At 35.8% G+C, this 22,733-nt stretch overlaps 1 protein-coding gene across 2 annotated transcripts in view; it reads right to left on the bottom strand.

Moving 5' to 3' along the window:
* Positions 1 to 22,733, bottom strand: part of ADK (adenosine kinase) — a 304,369-nt gene that overhangs the window by 209,256 nt on the left and 72,380 nt on the right. For both annotated transcript variants that reach the window (XM_068398760.1, XM_068398761.1), the window contains exon 4: positions 8,087 to 8,165. In XM_068398760.1, the coding sequence (XP_068254861.1) occupies positions 8,087 to 8,165 (79 nt within the window). The remainder of the gene's footprint in view (positions 1 to 8,086; positions 8,166 to 22,733) is intronic.

Raw genomic sequence — 22,733 nt, forward strand, 5'->3', positions numbered from 1 at the left:
AAGGCTTTCCAAAAAATCTAGGCAGCTCTTAAATATTACAGAATTTCTCTGGTATCTGTACCAACCAGCTTAGGCATTACAGCCATTTCCCAAGCTGCATGTTATAATTGTGAAGAGGAAAGGCTGTCTGTTCTGTCAGAAGCATGGACACATCACCGTGGTGTTTGACATAGGCTAATTTGGAAACGCACAGGCACGATAGAGTGCGCTTGAGAGAATAAATAACTTAGGAAACTGATTACACTAGCATGTGATACTGTCCACCGTGACACTATCAATGGGACATCATCTTTGCAATAGTGGGAATAGCCATTGTTGTTTTTCCAGAGAGACAAACTTAAACAACTATTTTTGTCAGTACTGAGGCATGTTTTGTTATTCCTTTGCCAAGTACAAGTCTCACTTGTTAGGACTGGCTACAGCACTGGGGATAGATGTTTAAGAGATTCAGTTTACTGGCTAGTAGCAGAGCATATAAACTTTAGCAAGGTATAAATAAGAAAAATTTAGCTGTAAGTCCTAACTTTTTCTCCGATTTGTCTTCTTTTACATTGGATAGGTTTGAGAAGCAGGCACATGCACTTGCAGGACAGCACAGGGTGCCAGCATTGTCACTGACAGGAGACGACGCTGTCGAATGCCACACCGGTGCGGCGTGGCAGAAACAGGCAGGAGCTGGCACAGAAGGAAACGCATGCCTCAGGATTGTTTTCTGGCAGAGAAGGTGAGGCTATACCCCTAAGTTCATTAAACCATACCAAACAGAAAATAGTTTAGAGAGCTTTTTCATACTTTTTCTTGAAAGCTGGATTGAACTATTGAAAATATTGGAAACACATGCTTGCTGAGGCCACCAAGCCCATCTGAGTAAGGGGATGTAATGAAGCTGCGTAAGGAAAATCAAGCACAAGGCCAAAACTAACGCTGAGGAATTTAAGATTCTGACCCAAATGGTTCAGAAAGCACAGAGCCTACCTCTCAAAAAAAAAAAGACCTATTTCCTTTTGGTCAACAGAAAGATACAGAGCTAAATGTTCTCTGCTTCACTAAGTAGGAAGAAAAAGTTGTTTAGGGGACTTGTTGCACTTTCTGAGAACATTACTCCAGAAACAGTTTTTGGAGAAAGGTATTTGTGGCATAAGTTAATTAAGCACAACAGAGAACATTTCTAGCTGATGGCATGATGGATTCCATAAAACAAGGATAGGTCCCGCAAACCTTGCATCAACATAAAAGAACTGACTATGCTTGGGGTGACCTCTCTGACAACTTTGCTGTTACCTCTCTTCCAGTTATGCATATTCAATACACTTTGAAGCCTGCTCTCAAGCCAAACCTTTATTCCTGCTATGCCTCAGTCTAATCAATTGTATAGAAATAATCCAGAAATTTTCACAGGTGAGGAAAAGACTAAATTAATTACTTACGTGCCCATTTATATAGAATGATAGGAAAGTGAGGAGGAAATCGCTAAATGACTGAACACCAAAGAGCTAATGTGTGATGAACTTTGTAGATTACATACAATAAGTAATGTTTAGCCAAGGGTACTACTTTGCGAATATACACAAACTTACTTTTAAAAGCATGAAACCAGTTGCAATGAAGCTAGCTACATGTTTACAAGATTACAGCTTATATTCTTTAAAAAATGCAGTTCTGCCTGCCAGTATTTTTCATAGATACGTTTTTAATTTTACAGATTATTTTTGGATTAAGCATGACATGACCCAGTAGACACATATGTTTAATATAAATCCAAGGTTTGGCTAATTACTCACATAACAAGCAGTAAGAATTTAAAACACATCTAAGCCTTTAGCACATACAGTTTTTTATAAACAAGCACGAATCTGTTCATTTTTCAGAATTAAATTCTCAAACTTGACAGTTTATTAGAATGCTAAAAAGCACAATCATTTTAGATTAACAGATCAAGTTAATCATCATTGAAGAATAAAAATTGGGATGAAGTTAGAAGCCCTTGAAATACAGGCTGATACTGGGAAAGTGTCATACTTCCCTGACGTACAGAAGACAGTGGGACTCAAACGCTCAACATAATTTAGCATATTATTCTCTCTTAGTGTTATCCTCATTTAAAAGTCATTCCAATCAACACATTATTAAGAGTAAATAAACACATACTCTAGTCTGAAATCAAGCTTCTTTAAAAGTATCTAACAACAGTATATAGGCTTTTTGCAAAAATGCTGCACAAACACAAAAAACCAAAAGCTTACGACTAGATACAGGGAGGTAGTACGGAAAAAAATAGGGAGTCACTATGATTTTCTGAGGTCTGTACTATAAAAACATTATTGTGAAGTCCCGAGAGTATCTATAGGAAAGCTTCCCAAGAATTGCAAGTTACATTTTTCCCTTATCTGCCAGTCCTACAAATTCAAACGAAAATGTGTCAAAGTAACAAAACTTGTGCAACGAGAATTTCCCAGTTCTTCTGAGGATGAATAAACGATAGAATATAGTGTGCTCTGACTGCTAAGTTAGATCCACAGCAATAGAAGAATTGTTAGAATGAAAATAACCTAATTAAGAAATTGAGCATAAACCAAGAGCACCCATTCTGAGGATGAAGAATGTGGCATTCTTTATATGCACTTCCAGAAAAACTAGAACAAAAATGTTCTGTTTGTTGCCAAGGTTGTGCTGTTTAAAATCCAAGTTATAAAATTCCATCAAGTTAGACTTGAAATCCAGCACTTGACTTAGAAAGATAAAACTTCAAAGACTACTTGCAGTTCTGACCTCAGCACTCTAAAGTCAAAATAAACACTGATAAAAATCATGCAAATATGGCCTGGTCAGCAATACTCACCCTGTCTGCATACGTAAGCTATATGTTTTAGATACTTTAAAGTCACTATTAAAAGATTCAGATTTTTTTCCATCCAGATCAATGTCTGTTGTTAGACATTCACAGTTTTAATTAAAATTACAGAAGGAAGCTGAGAAGTAGTAAAATACTGTCTCCACAAATCTGAATTTAGTTTGTTGGCAGAACTCTAAAACAATACATTATTTATGAACTGAATGCAGCTACATGTATGCATATTTTATGGATTTAATATAATGGATCCAATCATTTGGAGGGATTGCAAGAGCTCAGATTAAAGCAAGATGTCACATATCATAGCAGATATCAAGCCAAAATTTAATGAGACAAGTAAAGGTCAGAGCAGCACAATGCAGTTTCAATTTGATACCCCCACACTCCTCCTTGTTCTTAAGCATGCATCATAACTTCAACTTTAAACACAAAGAGAAACTAGAAGTTAGTTAAAAGGATAATTCTAATGCCAAGATCACTAAAGCAAACAGGAAAGTTAAACTTTAGTTTCTATTCCAGAAACTAAGTGATTGCAATTCAGCTCATCATCTCTAGTCCTCATTTTCCAAAGTACTATTAAGCAATTTTCAGTGAATGACACCTGATTAATTAAAGCTTTATCCAGCAAAGTTATTAACACTCTCTACTGGTGGGTTAAGGGAAAAAAACACACAACTGTGTCTAATAGTAACATAGCACCTCTAGAAGTGCATTACCTGCGTTTTTACTGCTGATCTGGATTCCAACTGTTTTCTGTATTGTACTGCACTCAGGAAAGCCCTTTATTCCTCATCCCCTCTCCCCCTTCTTTACGGTCTGCCTCTATTTTTCCACTCAGTACTACAGTCTTAAACGAAAAGGTATTTATTTCAATAAGACTTTTCCTTAAGGCCTTAGAAGTACTCAATCTGCTCTGGCTGGCCATCCTTTCTTTTCCAGGTGAACAAATTTACACCCAAGAAAGATCAGAGTGGACAAGAAAAAGCAGATTGGTAAGGAAGAAACACGGACGGGACTGTGAGGGATGCAGAATCAGAGCAGCACTGGAATTTTTATACTGTTTTTCTCTTTCCACATTACTTATTTGCTATCCTCTCAAACAATTTTGTCTTTTCCCCTCACATGCTTTTCTGTCTCCACTTTCTTCACTTCTTTCTGTCACTATTCCTCTCCTAACATGAATTAGTATTTCCAAGACATAATTTGCTGTTAATTTGAACTCATTAAGGAATGACTAAACTATAGTCTCATTTATCTTTTCCATTTTTATGCCTGTTACTGTCATTTCTGGAATACATCAAACAATTCCCCCCCACCATTCATAACATGAGTTAGGTCAAGCCAAAATAATTTTGACTTCCTCACTCTTTCCAACATCAGTATATGTTCAAACAACTTTAATATCCTAGAGAACTTGAACATAAACATCTTATCTCACTGGCTTTAGTAGTGCTCTTCATTACTTTCATATTGCTCTTGGTAGTCTCTTTCACCATTTTCAGGTATTTTTAAAAAATATTATTGTACTTATAAAAACACTTATATAATACACTTCTGAAAAGTAATAGTGTGGTATTTCCAGGTTTCTGCCCCTTTATCATTTATCTTCCATCCTCTCAATTTTTAACCCAACAGTCTTCTGTATTTGTTTTGCAACAGAATAATTTTTCATTTGATCCTTCCTTTCATTTTACCCTCTCATGCATATTTTCACTCGGTTTCCCATTTCATTTTGCGAACATCTGTTTTCTCCATCGTACATTAGAAGCATTTCTACAAAAAAATTCTGACCCTGTTCTCCCTGATACGTCCAGACCTTTTTCTGACCCTGCTGAGATACCCTGTCCACATAATGCCCACTTTGGGCAGTCAACATTCAGCTTTTCGATTCTCACAATGCTCTCCAACCATCACTCACTCCTGCAGTGTGCCACACACTCTACTGCTGCTCTGCTGCAAGACAATATTGAAAAAACACCAAGATTCCCTTTAGTACCTTAACTGCCAAATTCTTCCTTCAAGGCTGCACTTCAGATCGTTCCTTTCTGCTAACATGCTAGGAAAAAAAAAATCTAATCCTACTCTTCACAGCTTGACTGCAATTCTGGTTAATTCTTTGTAAACTTCTAAAATCTTCATTTCAATTACAGTTGATGCTGCTCTAAATTTTAGATCCAAACCCCATGATTTAAACTTAATTTTCTTCCCAGTCTTCTTCATAATTCAGAGCTTCCTCCTATTGCTTCTGTGATTACCATCTCAAATTTCTCATGCATGATAAATACAGTAGATTTAAGACTTTTTCTTTTTTTTCTCTCTTTTTTTTTTTAAAAAAAAGTTGGCTTATCTTTCTCAGAAACAGAGAGGTAGTCTTTCTTGAGTAGATCTTACTATCTTTAGAGATACAAAAGAAATATCCAAAATATATGAGCATGTATAACAGAAGTGATGATCACCATACACCATGTAAGCAAGTATATGACAGTTTCATTTTTCCTTTCTAAAAACACATTATATACTGTAAGTTTCCCCACCCATTTTGCCTTTGGGTATTTTTGTTTCAACATAGTGTTGCTTTCCTTACCCTTAAAGCAGTAAACTATTCAAAACAAACAACTCAATGACACTATTTGAGTTGCTTCTTAAATTCTTGCTTTTTTTTTATTCCAATCATTTTATTAATTGCCCTCCAATTTTCCTACTACACTCCTTAATGATAAAATAGTACACAATTAAATAAACTTTTAAAAAAGCAATTGTCAGACTTCAGAGGCCATTTGTTCATTTCCAACCATTCTACTCAGTTATATTCCATTGCAGTCAGGCTTCCAAGGATGCTTTTCTTTAACATGCCATTATTTCTCATCAGCTTTTAAACAGTTGAAACAAACTTTTTTAGTTTGTCTCTCTCAGTTTTTAGGATACTTTTTCAAGCTTTTCCCACAAAGTAACACAAGTTGAGAAATTAATAAAAGCTGTATTAGGATTTCTTCCCCACATCTTCTCACAGAGAATCCACATTCACTTAGAGTGTGGCTATCTCAGAGCTCTGAACTTATTTATTGGTCCTTTACTTCTCACCCACCAGTCAGGCTTCCTGAATCAGTCTTTGCTTTCTTCCATTACTTTCAACAAATAACTATATATTGAAGTTATTCCGATCTAAGATTACTTTCACACTTATTCTCTCCAATATGCCAATGAATATTGCTGCAAAAATTCTTCCAGAATTTCTAGTTTAATTTTTGGTTTACATTTAAACTATTTTTTCTATCCTCACATTTTTCCTTCTGCTTACAGAATAACAGCTTCTTTCAAGATTTCCAGAATTCTCTTCTCTCTCTCTCTTATCCTCCCATCCCTCTTTTTAAAGGCTCTTAGTGATGTTATGTTATTCATGCACAACTGTTTGAAGTTTCAACCTTTTTTGAAACAAAAACTAGGAGATGACAACCCTTCTGGAGACAAATACAATTCCAGATGGCAAGTGGAGCTGAATGAGACTCCCAGCTCAGAGCCTAGGTGAAGGAAAAGTTCACTGACAAAACCCAATCAGTATAAGAAAGGAGCATTGACACAGAAACCCCTATATTTCATTGATTTAAATTTCATCTATTTCATTGACTCTGTATGGGTTCTGTGTACTTCATAGTACAATTATTGAACACTTGGACTGACAGATTAAGAGACAGTTAAGTATGAGACATAGTTTACTAACAAATTAGCTGATGCCAAAGAGGTCACTTTAAGGGGATAGAAATAAAATCCTGAGCTCTTTGAACAGTTCAAAGTTTAGAAAATCTGAGTCTACCACAGGCATTTCCTTCTAAACCTCAATCTAGATGTAGGAATGGAAGCAGAATTTCATGCCTCTGAACTAATGAACAGTTGCAGAACTCCCTCCAAAAAGTTGACCTCTAATTAGCTGTCATGGAAGAGGTACCATCTCTACACCATGCCCATAGGTCAAGCAGCAGTCATACTGACACAGAATGAATCCAATAACTTGAGCTCTCCTGATGAAGTTTCTTTAAAGTATCAGAAGCAAAACATTGTCTTGACCACATAGTAAAAAAAAAAAAAAAAAAAATCTCTGAAAGCTGTCTGTATTTAAAAAACATAACCATTTCAGAATTACAATGCTATATGCAATAAAACACATGCAACTTAGATTTCTCTCTGTTGTGAAATATTTTTATCACAAATATTTTCAAGACATTTGGGGTTTCAGAAAATTAAAACCTTAGTAAAGAAAGAGCAACTATTTTGTACTAAGGAGCAGTGATTATTACTATAATGAATTTTTCCTTTTTATTGGCAGGAACAACCTTTGTTAAATTATAACTTAATTTCTTCCAAATGTGCATTTAATGTATCTGGCAGTAAGTTTTAATTATATAGGAAGTCTGGAAGTTAATAAGCCAGGATCATTAACAAAAAGCTTATAAATACAGTTTGTAAATTTCTATTTATAGGATTTGTACATCTATCACAATCTAAAATACATGCAGGTATATGCTCAAGAGTATTGTGACAAAAGGCATACTTTAGTTATAGAAAAGCTAATATACCTGAAACCCAATTCATCATTACTGTTATTCATCACACCCATAGCCAGAAACATTGTCCTTGTACAAAAAGAAAAGTTTTACATTTCAAACTTTTATGGATAAACTTTCAAGTTCTTACAGGATAACTGTGGTTAGAATCACAGAATGATGCAGGCTAGAAGGGACCTCTGCAGGTCTCTAGTCCAACCCACCACTCAAAGTAGGGCCAGCCTCAAATTTAGATCTGGTTGCCCAAGGACTCGTCCCAGTAAATTATGAAAACCTCCAAGCAGAGAGATTCAACAACTTCTCTGTTTAACCATTCTCATTGTGACTTTTATCTCTTCATTTGAAGATTCCTAACTGCAGCTAGGGACCTTGTCCTTGCCTCCTGTCCCTCCACCATACACCTTTGACAAAAGCGTGGCTCAGTCTTCCTTAACCCCCAGCCCCCCTGCTTCCACTCCTAGGTACCTTGTAGTTGTAACTATAACCTTAACAGAAAGTGTGTGAAAAGAATAAAGAGCACAACTTCAATATAAATCATGTAAAAAAATACAAGCACAGTCTGAGCAACAGAATCACAAGCACCCACTTATGACAAACACATACAATACAGAGCATCAAGTTGATTCAAACTCAACACTTCAAATTATCAACAATTCTTTTTTAAGGAAGAACAAACCTGTGCCACTTTAACGGAATTTTGAGTAGAACCACCAGCATGATATTCTACTTTGAACTTTTTCACAAGTTCTTCAAATCTGTTAAAAAAAAAAAGTGGAGAAGAAAAAAGTTAAACTCTACAATTTTTTTCCTTCAAAAGAGGACATGAAGATTAGAAGTAGATGATGTCATGTTATTTGAAAACAAGAAATTCAGATACATTAGCTGTTACACATGGTGCAAGCTGGGAACATCTATTTAGATTTTGTCCAAATTACAAAGGCAAAGTGTGACATCAACTTGAATCCTTCATCTTAAAGTTGCAAGTGGAGTATATAACAAAAAAAAAGATTACCATCTGAAGCATAAGCTTGATTGCAATGAACTGTCAGATTGATAAAATATATGCTTGAAGAAAAATTAAATAACTGAAGACATTCAGATACTTATTCCACTTCATTAAAATTAGGAACAGAATGTAAAATTACATGAGAGGACTGAGAAGATCTGGTGTCTATTTCAAAATTAACTTGACCCAAACAACCACGATAGGATTCAAGTTTCCATATGAAATAGTACATTTTGACAGATGAAGAACTTTTATGAACAAATCTACTAGTATGTGAGGAAATCTGATAACAGAAAAGCCAAGTGTCTCCAGATGAGCTTTCAAATCCTTCAAGTCATACTACTATGAAAACAGCATCCACTGGTAACATTCGGTAGTATATTATTAGGTTTGAATGTTAAAACAAATATTTAAACTTTTAATGGAAATATCTACCCTCATATTTCAGATCAAACTTTAGGGTTAAGTCCCAGATAGAGTTCTAGAATACACTCTTCCTTGTCTAGCATATATTTTGCATCTCTGATCACAGTACACCACAGCTTAAGAACCAGCCTTCTCTCTAGTCACAGGCTATAGAAAAGGGAAGTGCCACAGAAAAGGAAACTAGAATGAAGGAGTTGTGGAGACTGCAGGGAGGCTGCGCACAAACACTGCATCATGCCTTTAAGTTCTAAGCACACTTCAAAATGAGTGGATTAAACAGCAGGATTAACAACCTCAGAAGACATTAGACTCAGAAGGAAGTACTCCTGCAGGCAAGTTAAACTGTTTACTGTAAAAGTTGTTTGCACATTTGAGGTTCAAGATGACCTCAAGGTCAACCCTAATTATTAGCACAGATTTGCCCTTAAAGTCTGTTAACTTTAGATGTTTACTTTTAACAAATGAAGCTTGCCCAGTTAGATGTATTTCAATATATTTTATTGTATTCACCTTTAGCATCTTTTAAAACAGTGACACATCTTTATTTCAGACACAGTGAAAAATGAATGCTATCTGCCAACCCTACCCTTCCTCTCCCCCTCACAACCCCAATCTCCTTATAGTATGTGAACAATGGCTTTGGGGATAGATTTGTCAAATAATGACTTGTTTGTTTAAAAGGTTTTGATTTTCAATACCATGTTACTAATAAGAGCATTTTTAGTTCTACAGTACTTTCCATTTAAAATGTTTGAATAATGAGCCACTCACCCTAGCAAACTACCGATGGGCAGACAATTAGAAAGAACCAAGAACTAAATTACTACATGTGCTTTTCACAGTTATCCACACTACTAATTATCCACCAATTCCATGTCAAGCAATTGAAACCTCAAATGATAGCAAGTAGCTGAGAGTGAGGAAAAAAAATCAACAAAAAAACAACAGGTCTTCTAATAATTGCTTCTCAAGCAAAGACATACAAACCATCATGAACCAATTAAGTATTTCGGCAATATTTTTTTCTTTTATTGAATTGATATTTAACCTTTTCAATCAATTTGAGTGCATACTCTCCAAATCACATGGTTATTTCTGTATTCTTGTATATCTACAAGCATGCCAATTGATACTTTAATTCCTTAACGAAAGACATATTATGTTTCTATGTCCATATTATTTAATGGCATGTTAAACATAATAAACTTAGTGTACTGTAGTTGATCACCTACATTAGCAGCTCTAAATCTAGATGAGTATGTATTTAAATCCTTATCTTGTAGTTTGAATAAATAAAATAGGTGGTATCTGAAGATGGGGAAAAAATTTGAAACAGCCTTAAAATACTGTCTGTGTTATGAAGATTTCCAGGTGACAGCTATGTAATCTAAGATACAATCTGAACAAATTATTTTACAATTACTTAATAGAATAAGACAACGGCAACTGTCTTCCACTATTTCAGATTGAACATTAAAAGACCTAACTCCTTTTCTTTGAATTAAGATAGTAAACTGAACACCTCTAAAAGCCTGTTATATGAAATAGAATGAGAGTTCCTACAAATGCAAGAAAAGTAATTTTTGCTGGTCATTTTCCATGACACATCAAAAGGACAACATAAATACGCAGTTTTAATCCACAGGAGCTTGATAGCTAAGTTGTATCAAGAATGACCTGAAAATCAAGCATGCCAATAGCTTTTTATCTTAAGATGAACAGTTAGATGGACGTTTTTCAAAATGCACCAGGCATAGGCAGTGTGGGAACACTGACTTTGTCACTGTCTGCTGTATGTCTGACCTGCAAAGAGAAGACTGTCACTCCAGCATGCCTCAGAAACATGGTATTTGCCGTTATAAAATTCTCCATTTTAAGGAAGGAAGTTCAACTGTAGAAACTGCTCTGAGGCCCAGGAACGCTAAACAGAGCTTCTGTGTGTGCTTCAGGACTAAGCTGTTATCACACTTAGGATAATTCAAGAAAATTAGAACCTTATGAGCAAGACTGAATAATATTTTTGTTTCACGTTCTGCAATTGTTGGTCTTTCTGAGTATTTCTTAAGGCTGTGCTATATCTGAGAACTGTGACCCCTCTCCTGACCTAGCAACATACCTTAAATAACAGAATAATAAATCCCACAATCAGCACCATATAGAGGGGCCCCTATTTTTGGTACCATGAATTTGTTCACCACGTTACAGTGCATTTTAACAAAAAAAAAAAAAAAAAAAAAAAGTTTGCATTTGCAGCAGCAGCATATGTTTTCAGCTGTGATACTACTGATCAACTCTAGCACCGACCAAAGAGGACATGTTAATGTTTTGCTCAATTATACTAAAGGCAACAGCACTTGTCAGTTACTTGCCCACGCCCCCCTTTTTTAAAAAGGATTGACTCCTAATTGAACTTGATACTGAAAGGTAAGCCTTTTTAGTAGCTTCATTTTTGACAGAATTAATAGCTATTCAAAAAAAACGATAAGAAAGTAATGGAAGAAGCTATTTTATAAAAGAACACGAACAAGAGTGAGTATAAAATTTTTACACTTTTTTTTTTAACCAAAATATGCCTCCTTACATTACAGGAGGTTGAGGCCTATTTGTAAAAGGCACAGACTCCTCTTACATATGCCATACCATTACCTCCAACTGAGGACAGCTGTTAGAATTTCCCTTCAGTAATTATCACTGCTGACAATTTCACCACCTTGTTTGTCACTCAAACCATTCATAACCTGAGCACCACTATCTATCTTCTCTGTGTCCTCTTACTAAACTATGTTTAAATCTTACACTGTTCCTTCTCATAGCACCTCTTAAAAAGCATGATTTCCTGTACTATACAGATAAATGCATTCATCTTAATATCTAATCCCTTCAGACAGCTGCAAAGATCATCTGTGTTGGCCGTCCCTCTGACCTCTCTTCTAGCCCCTTCTCAGTCACTTCAAGCAGAAGCCCCTTCTCTACGTTTTCAGGGCCCTGCAAAGCATTATGGCACTGAACATACCATCCTTCATTTGGTACGTTTAGATTTACAACAGCCTCTGGGCACAAAGCAGTCAACAAAAATACCTTTTCTCTCACTAACCCATGATATCATCCAATGACCAGTTACTAGAATTTTCTATCAATATTAGCAAATCTACTTTAAATCTTTCTTTAAACTATCTTTCACCATAATGCCTGAGAAAAATCATCAGCGAGGCTGTGTGATTTCCCAAGGCTATTCTCCAGCCTAATGACTGGTAATTCTCTCTTGGATCAGTACCCATCTCTCATAACTCGCTTTGTACACAAAATCTGAGGCTTTTCGGAGCTAAGACTATCACAGAATGGCTGGGATTGGAAGTGACCTCTGAAGATCATCTATTCCAACCCCCTGCCAAAGCAGGTTCCCCTAGAGCACACTGCACATGGTCGCCTCCAGGCAGGTTTTGAATATCTTCAGAGAAGAAGACTCCACAACCTCTCCGAGCAGCCTGTTCCAGTGCTCTGCCACCCTCAAAGTAAAGAAGTTCCTCCTCATATTCAGATGGAACGTCCCATGTTTCAGTTAGTGACCATTGACCCTTGTCGCTGGGCACCACTGAGAAGAGTCTGGCCTCATCCTCTTGACACCTGCCCCTAAGGTATTTGCAAGTATTGATAAGATCCTCTATCTTCTTGTTCTATGATTCACAGCAACAAATACAGTCTTGTTTGGCTCACCATGGTTTTAAACCCAAACTGACAACAAAAATAAGCACATAAAACATTCCCTACAACTGAAGGCAGACAACATAAGGCAATGAAGCTACAGTAAGGAAAATTAAAGCAATTCAAGTAATGCTGTTAAGTTTCTGAACACAATTTATATTAGAGTACAAAGAAATTATTTTTGAAGAGTAAAATGGCCATAGAATACCAACATTTAACTGTCTTATATAGAGAGCGCACCAGGAAAAAAAACTTCTGATGCATATGTTAGAAGCTACTTATCTGCAAGAAGTAGAGAAAAGTAATCTATTGTTTTTCAGCAGGGTGTGTTGCCCTGGATATCTTTTGATACATCTGCTTATTACCTAAGATCTACTCAATAGCATACATCAGCAGGGAGCTACACTTTAAAAAAAAAAAAAAAAATCAGCTGCCAAAAACAGCTAGAGAGGAGAGAAAAATAATTTTTGTCCCTTTTGCTTTTGTAGGCCAAATAATGACAGTCTGAACCTAAGACAAAAATCTGTTTATTTTGTATAACAACACAATATTTCCAGTGGATTGTACTTTTTTGTTTGATGTTATAAAAACCTTCAAAACCACTAGGATGGAAACCCTCTTAGATAATCAGTAAAAGGTTGCAAGTTGCACATGTGTCTGTAACTTCTTTTTCTTGGGATGTAAGTTGGGGCCGGAGAGGCAGCCTTTGCTGATACCTCTAGAGAGGAAGGCAGACTAGGATTTGGTATGTTTTCAAGCTATTGGATGAATTTTAATTAGATTCTAATTAAAAATCATAATTAATGGTAATTCTGACACCTTTCCAAGATATTTACTTTTAGTTGCAAGAAATAGTCATGTTAAGACATGGCAATAGCTTAAATGTTCAGCTGTGAGGAGAACCAGACTAATGCACTGACAGATGTTTGATCCTTTTAATTGCATTTTTTAAAATCTAGTTAAATCTTCAAATTAAGTAACCTGTGTCAGAATGTCTATGAAATCACTCCATAAATTAAAGAAAAAAAATATGTGAGAGAGTGAGCATCATATTATACAACCTGTTTTAGTAATACTAAAAGCTCAGTAAAACTACAAAAAAAGTACCAAATATTATTTCCATTTTTTAAGAAAACCCTCAAGGAATAAATCAACACAAACAACTAAATAATGCCAATCCTGCATCCTGATTGTTTTGCAGAGCATGGCAGAAGCAGTTACACATACATCTGGACAAGCCTGTTGTCTGTCACATTCTCAGCTTCATCACAGCCTGGGCCAATGCCAGGACGACGCAGGCAGCCACACCGCCAGGCAGATGGGGCATATGTTGTAGAAAGACAATCTTCCCTGGTCAGTGTTAGCAGGCAAGCTGAAGCCCTCATAATTTGATCCTAAGTAAAATCTAATCCACATTTAAGGAGAAGGTCTAGTCTCAAGATTCAAACAGTATAAATTAAACCACAAGGAATTATTTTTCAACAGAAGTAAAAGGGAGACTACTTTAGGACAAATACTGTGGGTGAAAAGTAATTCATATTTTTAACTCTAAAGAGTGTACCTAATTTCTCCATCTAAATTGTACAACTCATTGTTCAAAGTTCAAACCCTAGAAAGGATAGTTACATATAGGAACTATTTCATCCCTAGTCTTTGACATATAACCAATTAAGATTGAGATGCAGAAATAACTGGTTGTTCCTATGCAAAATTGGACCTGAAAGAGCAAAAATATTGCCTTTTAGAAGTGAGGTGCAATCACAGAGGTACATGAGAAAACTTTATAACAGCTGCTTGGCAATGACTGACTTTACCCAGAGCTAGTTGTTCTCCTTATTAGCTTGGCACAGAATTAAAGAGCTTGCAAACGGGTAAGGGAGTAGAGGGGAAGAAGGAAACATGCTAAAAAGGAAGTATTGGAGACAGGTTAGCATCATGGACATATAACACAACAGAAAGCTAAATGTGTTCAGAATATGCTACAATTGAATATAGATTATCATATTTTTCTCCTTAATTTACTCAAGTTCAGAAAACAGTGACTGTTCATGGAAGTATTTACTGTTGCAAACTAGAATTTCACATAAAGTATTTTCCTAATCACCTCATCCAAACAAACAGCAAACGAAAAACATCAGTAATTCCAACCAGGTTAGGATTATGAATACCAAATGTTAATATATGAAAGAAGGAAAAAAAAATGCAGAGGCAAATTGCAAGATTCATAGCTTTGAAATATTTTACCACAAATGTTAGCGAGGTTGAAAAAAATGCACTTAAATGTCAGTTTGATAAAAGCCAAAAGAACATTTTCCACATGTGTTTGCATTTAGGCATATTGAAACAAGATGGAAAAAGTAACAGTCATTCAAATGTAAGGTTAAAACATCAGCTCTTAAGGATCATGATTTAAAGACATTTCTCAAAGTATTTTTTTTTGCTTTTCTCAGCAAAGAATCAGGCAAATTTATGCAAGTGTTCTTGAAAAGCCCCCCTTATTCCAGATTATCTGGATATCTTCCTCCTCTACATTATCTCAAAAAATGTACATGGTTACACTCGGAAGCATTGTGGCCACCACAAGGCAAGTTTTTCTGTTGATATTCTGAAATGGAAATTCAGGAAAATGAAAAGAAAAACTATACCACTAGATTATTAGAAGACTACATTTCTGATTCTAACTCTGACTAAACATTACAAACATATACACACATTGTATAGACACAGAGTATCTTCACAAACCTTAAAATATGTGTATTATAGATGATTACTACAGTATAGGTCAAGAAGACTAAGATTTCTCTCCCTCTATAAAATTTCTAATCAAAACATTTTAAAAAGTTTCATCTGAGGATAGATAAACAGAAATGCTATTAGAAAATTTCCGTCAGTTCAGTAATTCTCTACAAGTTTATGCTTTCCTCCCAGTGTCTTTTTGGAAGAAGATCTTCCAAAAGATCAGCCAAGACTCAAAAATTTTGTGGATACATCCAGGGATTTCCACCATAGTATTTGTTGCAAAACACCATAGCCAGAAATAGCTCCCTGCCCTTAAGCATAGCTAATAAGGATCAAAACACATTGCAGGCAGGGAAAAGTATTTAGCATTTACCTTCTTCATCTTGGATGCGCCAAATTATGTTCTGGAGCACTGAGAAACAAGGTCATTTCCTTTGTTATTTCTCAGCAGTATTACAAAAACATTTACACTTGCTCCTGATGTTCCCAGTATACAATTGGCAGCTTGTATACAAGAATACTACTTCCAAAAAAAACCTGTGTCATTTTCTGTTTGCTTCTCATAAGTAGCATGGGAAGAATACATGCTTTCTGAGACCTACCAGTAAATTTTTCATGTCCAAATTTTCTTGCTAACTAACCAATGAAAGGGCAAGCTGTTCACCATATTAGAAGGTAGTATACTACTTAATCCTTTTAACATCAATAACTTTGTCTGTCCTACAATAAAAATGCAGGAACACAAGTAACACTGACTGGTTTTGAAAATAAGACTAGATTTACAAAATTAAAAGCAAATTAGAGATCATAATCCTAATTATGCAGCAATCATGAGACTGCATTAGAGGCTTCCCACTTGGCACAGTAGAGACCAGGTGTTAACTGTCAACAAACCTTTAGTGAATGCTAATTGAAACTGCTGTTTCACAAGCATCAACTTACTCTAGCTCACATCAAAATGAAAATTTATTTAACTTAGTAGAATATTTGCCAAGAATATGTTAATATTGAAAATATTCAGTCATCAATAGATCTTAGACCTTAGCTTTGCTACAATATAGACTATCTAAAGCTGCAGTACAACTCGTATTAAGCTGTCTGTAAAGAGCTGACAAAAAACAAACATGTATGCGCACTCACACCTGGCAGAGAGAAATATTTTACTATAGTAACTTTACTATTTGTACTTTTATCTATAAATACATCAAAATGGTAAAACAGTATAAAATAAGTTAACCAAGTTGCAAAGTTTGGGTTCCAATTCAGTGTTGATAAAATATCAGAAAGTTTTGAAGAGCTGTTCCAAAACCAAATTATGAACTAATTGTTTCCATACATTACTCAGCTTAAGAATCATTTTATCTGAGTAATATTCTCTATTAACACAAAGTCCAAAACAATGATGACAGTTGTTAACCACAATCTAAATCAATTTTTTGTTATTTACAATAATATAAATGGTTCATGTCAATTCAACTACTGCTAAAACATCTATTTTTCTTCACCTCTTGTGCTATTCTAAATTCTTTTAAATAGTTACCAGTCAGTAAATTTAAACCAATAAAACGTTAAAAATACATCAGGTTATTTAAGTAGACCAAGAAGACAGTATACGGCCACTCTAAGCTCCTACTGACATGCAGTGAACTATAATAATTTTCCTCATGAACAAATGATGAGTGCAGAAAACCTGCTTTGAGCACAACCCACAGTAAATACCAAGTAAGATTTCTGGTTTAGTTCTCTTTAACCTCCCTGTTTCTCAATGCAGCTCCGTTTTGAACATCCCTTAATACAGTCACCTACTGATAGTGGATAACAACATGAATTTCTGTAGCTCTAAACCACAGGCAGTATTTATTACCACAAGCACACACACATACTCCCAAATATATTTCCTTTTTATAAGTTTCTGATAAGTATGTAATCATGTGTTCACATCTTTATTTTCATTAGGTGGCACTGGAAACTACAGAAGGAATCCACTGTTTAATATCAACATCTTAGGATATTGAGGAAAAAAAAAGATTTAAGAAAGAAGGAACCAGAACTGTTCAGAAGGGATAACGTGGAAATACATTGCTTTCTCTTTTGGAAAAGACAAAAACCTGGCTCTCCTACAAGCAGGAGAACTTACGCTGGTGGGATGACATCCAAGGACCAGATACATGGAATAGACTGCTCCCTGAGAAGACGCATAAATTGCCTAATACGGAGACAACTATGGAATGATCTATAGTCAGTGTAGTGTACTCAAACTAGCCATAAACAAATGAGATCAAGATTTGGAAGCAGTCTAGGCCCAGCAGTCTGATGTTTAGGAAAAGTTAATTCTTCCTGCTAAAACACAGGGTAAGTTTTCCCATGCAAACTTCCATGCTACTGCAGTTGCATTGAGTCTGATTCTTACACCAGCTTATTTATAGGTTTGTCAAGTGTTTGACCACAACACTATTGTCTGCAATGTAGAATATGCCAAATTTCTAAAATGTAAAATATTAATCTGGACTAACCCAGTCTAAGCCCTATGGGTTATTTAGGAGCAGCACACACTAGCACATTGGTAATACCAGAATCATTGAACTTGACCGGCTTAAAGCATTTTGTACAGCGACCACAGCAACATGAGAAGATGGGTTAAAACAGTATAGGTTGAAGGGTCAACAAGTGCTAATAATGCAAAAATATTTATCTGAATGAGGTTAAGATAAAATCTTATCTTTTCTCTCAATACTCGATCGATAATTGAAAAAAGCAAACCCAAATGGCTAAATAATCAATGGAGAGTAAAAATTATTAGCTCTAAAGGAAACAACCTCTTGCCACCAAAACAGATAGGCCTCTTTCAGGCTTGTAATATGCTTTACAAGAGGAAGATGTGCAAACAGAAGGTGGTAAACATATAGATTTTAAGTCGCATTAGAAGTACTGAACGTGGCAAAAAGACTTGACACTGACGCTGTTCTTTAAATCATTTCCTTTATAGAATAGGGTTTGGGTGTCTTTTTTCCCATCTTTCATACAGTTCTCCCTAAATCTATGCATAGGCTTTTTCTAAATTAATCGTTTGCACTACCAAATTATGGAATCTCAATAACACAAAAATGAAGCAACCAGAATAACAACTTTGATTAATTACCCTTACAATAAGTTTTATACTTGAGCGGTGACATTTTCAGCTGCAAAACAAAGCCTCCCATGTTGTACCAGCAGAAAATCTTCAAACGCTGAGGGAAGAGGTCAAAGGAGAAACTATGAATTGCACACAGAAAGGAAAAAAAACCCTAAAATATAGTCTTCAGTAGGGATCAAAACAAAGATGCTGGATAATCCTTAAAAATAATACACTGACTGTCGATGAATTTGGAGTTCTCTCAAGGAGGTAAGCCTTATATAGGGCTTATCTAGTTAGGAATCTTTCCAGAAGATTCCTAGAAGTAGATAACATATTCATATTTCAGGAAGTGAATGATGTTCTGAATTAGGAAGCAACTATGTATTCTTCTCCACCTGGAAAAGGTGACTTCCTTCAATTAATGCTCTTTCTCAAAAATGTATCACTGTTGACCATTACTAGGCTCTTCATCAGTCTTTCAGTTTTTGAGATTTTCATAAACATGATAATACAATAATAATAGTGAGTGCACGCTTATTCTTACAGGGAGATTATAAATCTCCATTTCAAAATATTTTCTAGTTTAAGCTTTAGTTACTTGACAGAGTATCTCCTGCAGAGATTAGCCTATTATTATTTGCTACAGACTGTCTCTGAAAGCAAAAAGCCCATTTTCTCCAGATGACTCATTAACAAGCACGACAGAATGAAGTGTTCCAGCCTGAAATGCCAACAGCTAAAAATAACTCATCCCACAGCCTATGACAATTCAGTCCATCTCTTCACTGCATAGCACAATCTCAGAGGGTCACCTTTTGAGGAAAAAAATTAGCATATGCAATGAACTGGGGGGGGGTGGGGGGGGGGGCCACCCAAAAATCACAAGTTACAGAAAAAGCTGCAAGAGAATAGTACTGCATAAATAATTTCAAAAAGCAATGTTCCAAGCAGCACTAAAGGCTAATTCCACAGCAGAACAATAATTCATGGACTGAAAGGAAAAATCCAAACATTTGACCCAAATATGACAACACTGAGAGGCTCCTTCTGATAAACTGGTCATTTTGACTTCCCCTGTCTGTGTACACCCTGCCACTACAACATTAACAAGACATATTTAGTTAGTCTTCATGCTGCTATTAAGAAGCTTATGGTCAGCTGTTAAGTTCCACAGAATCACACCAGCTCTTTTGCTGAACGTATTTTTAAAAAGCAGCATTTCACCACAGGAGTTGTGCATGAAAGAATTTATCTCACCTCCCAAGAAGTCTGGAATGAAGAAGAAACTTTCTTACCCTGAGCCCTGCAAAAACTAGGGGCAAAAAAAAAAAAAAGAATCTGTCTTTATGAAGTATAGAAATACATCATTGACTGGGAAATGTGGGAACTCAGCAGCTACAGACCACTGAACGTTAATTTCTATGTCTGGAAAGCTTCTGGAACGAAACACCAGCGCATAAGCACCTGGTAGTTAACTGTCACACATTGACCATTAATTTGACATCAACATTTTCTTTACAAATCAATATGCATTTCCTACTTCAACAAGATAACTGGCCTAATATGGAACAGAGGAAAAGTAGACGTAATAAACCTCAACTTAAAAAATGTTCCTGGCATTTTCTCATGTGACATTCTCAAAAGCAAACTCAGGAAATGTGAAATAAAACTAAGTATTCTGAAGTTGTTACACTAGTAACTGAAAAGCATCAGCTAAAGCTATAATTTTCTATATAATCAAATTACATCTCAGGCTTCATCCAGATGTGATTATCCTGTGCTGTTTTGCAGTCAGTATTTATTAGATAATCAGGCACCTAAACTTAGCAAAACCTGAACAGATGCAAAAAAAGTCACTTTGCTTAATGTTCCCAATACCATTAAGATTAAAAATAATAAAAAGAATCTTTTAAAATGAAAGCTAGTGAGGACTAGCACTGATGAAACAGAAATGTAAGGAACAAGGACCAAACAGGAAGAAACTAGGATTAGGCAGCAGTATCACTGGGGGCGGGAGGAAGAAGGTGTCTGGAGGTAACAGAGGATCAAAAAATATAAAAATCAGTCAGTAACATAACTCCATTGCAGCAGCTCAGGGAGTTGTGGGAGCAGTAGGGTGTATATTTTTCTAGAATATAGTAGTAAGGATGACAAACGTTAGATGCAAGGAAAATGTACTGTTTTCTACTCTATATCAATGAAGACCCCAACTGTCAAGTCCAATTTCGGTAGCCTACTTTGAGATGAAAAGCACTCTGGAGAACTAATTGGAAGGCAAGTAGAATAAGAGGTATTAAAACACGATGGATAAGAAAAGATTGAAGAAATTTAGTTTATTCAAGAAAATAAATGTCTAGAAACAAGATGGACATTTGAATAATGACTCTTACAAAGAAATCAGACAACATTTCTTCATATCCCTTGCAGGCAGGAAGAAATGAGCTTAACTAAGACTTAGACTATACATTACAGAAAGCTAACCACATGTAGTGACACACCCTACATAGAGGGGGGAGAATCTCTTTCACTCCTATTTTGAGAACAGTTAGACAAACTTTTACATATTCCAGCTACATACGTTTAGCTTGGTGCTATACAATGGACTTGAGGCTCATGCCAGCCCTCTGTGTCTATAATTAAAAGTACAGGAGAAAACTGAATGACATTTCCTCAGTTTTCTTATCTCTATGTTGAACATTCCTTTAATCTTCTACACATAACAACACAAAAGCTCCCACCAGAGAGACACCAACATACAAGGAGATCGCAAAGGAGCTCACCGTACACTTTTTGAAGAAAATGAAAGTCAACAACTCATTTTGTTTCAAACATAATCTTCCACATTAAGGTCACAGAAGATAAAGAATACACAGCTGTTCAAGAAATCAGGCAACTGTAATTAAGTTCCACAGAAACCCAAAGGAATCACAACCACTTCTCCAAGTGACAGAAACGTTTCTTTAACTTTCCCTTTCTTAAATAAAGAAAAATATTACAAAAATTTAAAAAACAAAACAAAACAAAAACAAAATTCAAAACTGTACCTAAATCTCATGTTGTGGAGAGGGAAAACAGAAAACATACATAAGGATACAAAAAAAAACCCAACACCACATGTTTTTGTTGTATCTGTAGACATTCCAGTATTAAGCATGATGAGAATGATGCAAGAGCCCATAAAGACAAGAAAAATAGCTCAAAGAGCAATTCTGAATACCCAAGCAAGACCAGAATGAGAGAGTTTCCATGGACAAATCTGAATGTCCTGAGGTTGATACGAAAGACCAACTTTAGAAAACGTATTTTTTAAGAGGATGCCAAGTCTTCACTTTGAGTGATGTATGGGTGTGCGTGAAGTAGAAATAGTCCTAAAAAAATAAAGGACCCTGACCTAAATACTACTGCTTATGTATAAGATTGGCCAGCTTGAAAAATCTCAATGTTATGATTGTTCTCTGCTCCTCCTAATAAAAATGGAGGACATCATCATGCCACAGTGAAAATCAGCAGCATGAACACCATAAGCAGCTTTGGTCCTCATCACCTTAAACGGGAAACAGTGAGAGATTGAAATGGGTACAGAGAAGAGCAACAGGCATAATCAAAGTAATGGAAATACTTTCACATTAAGGAAGACAACCAGGACACAGTTCAAAAGAGTATGGAGAGAAAGAATCAAGATTTATAAATTCATCAGTGGAATAGGTTGTGATTATTCACATCATCTCATAATACAAGAGATAAAGGGCATAAATGAACCAAGCTAGTGACAGATCCCGAAGACAGAAAAGAATATACTTCTACAAGATGTACAGTGAAGCCATGGCACTCTTTCCTTAGCACACCATGAATGTCAGAAGCATATTGGATTCAAGAAATTACTGGATAAATGAATGGACAAAACATCTAGCAAAATTCATCTGGTAAGAAAGAAACCCCCACCCCCCTACCATCTCCATTTCACAAACTGTCTAACCATTATTTGTTGGAATCTGGGACAATATTCAACACAAATACAGAAATTCAGTAATGCTTGCTATATTTCACAGTCCTTCCCTCCAGCCTCAAATACTAGTAAGGACTAGAACTGACTGGATGTGACCATAACTGTGTTCTTACATGACACCAAGCAGAAGCAGGTGAGCCATTTCAGCTCTTTTGTCACAATGACACACTGCTTTGCTATTGAGAAGACTTGGGCAGAGTATTACATTTATGTTAGTACAGCTGAACCACCTGCAAAAAAGCATTTGGCCCTTATGCAAAGGCTGGCTGCTGATGTTCACCATGTTACAGCAATGCTACCCAATTCAAACACATTTCAAGTATATTTCC

The sequence above is a fragment of the Nyctibius grandis genome, chromosome 4 (genome assembly GCF_013368605.1).
Source record: "Nyctibius grandis isolate bNycGra1 chromosome 4, bNycGra1.pri, whole genome shotgun sequence".
In the NCBI taxonomy this organism is placed as follows: domain Eukaryota; kingdom Metazoa; phylum Chordata; class Aves; order Nyctibiiformes; family Nyctibiidae; genus Nyctibius; species Nyctibius grandis.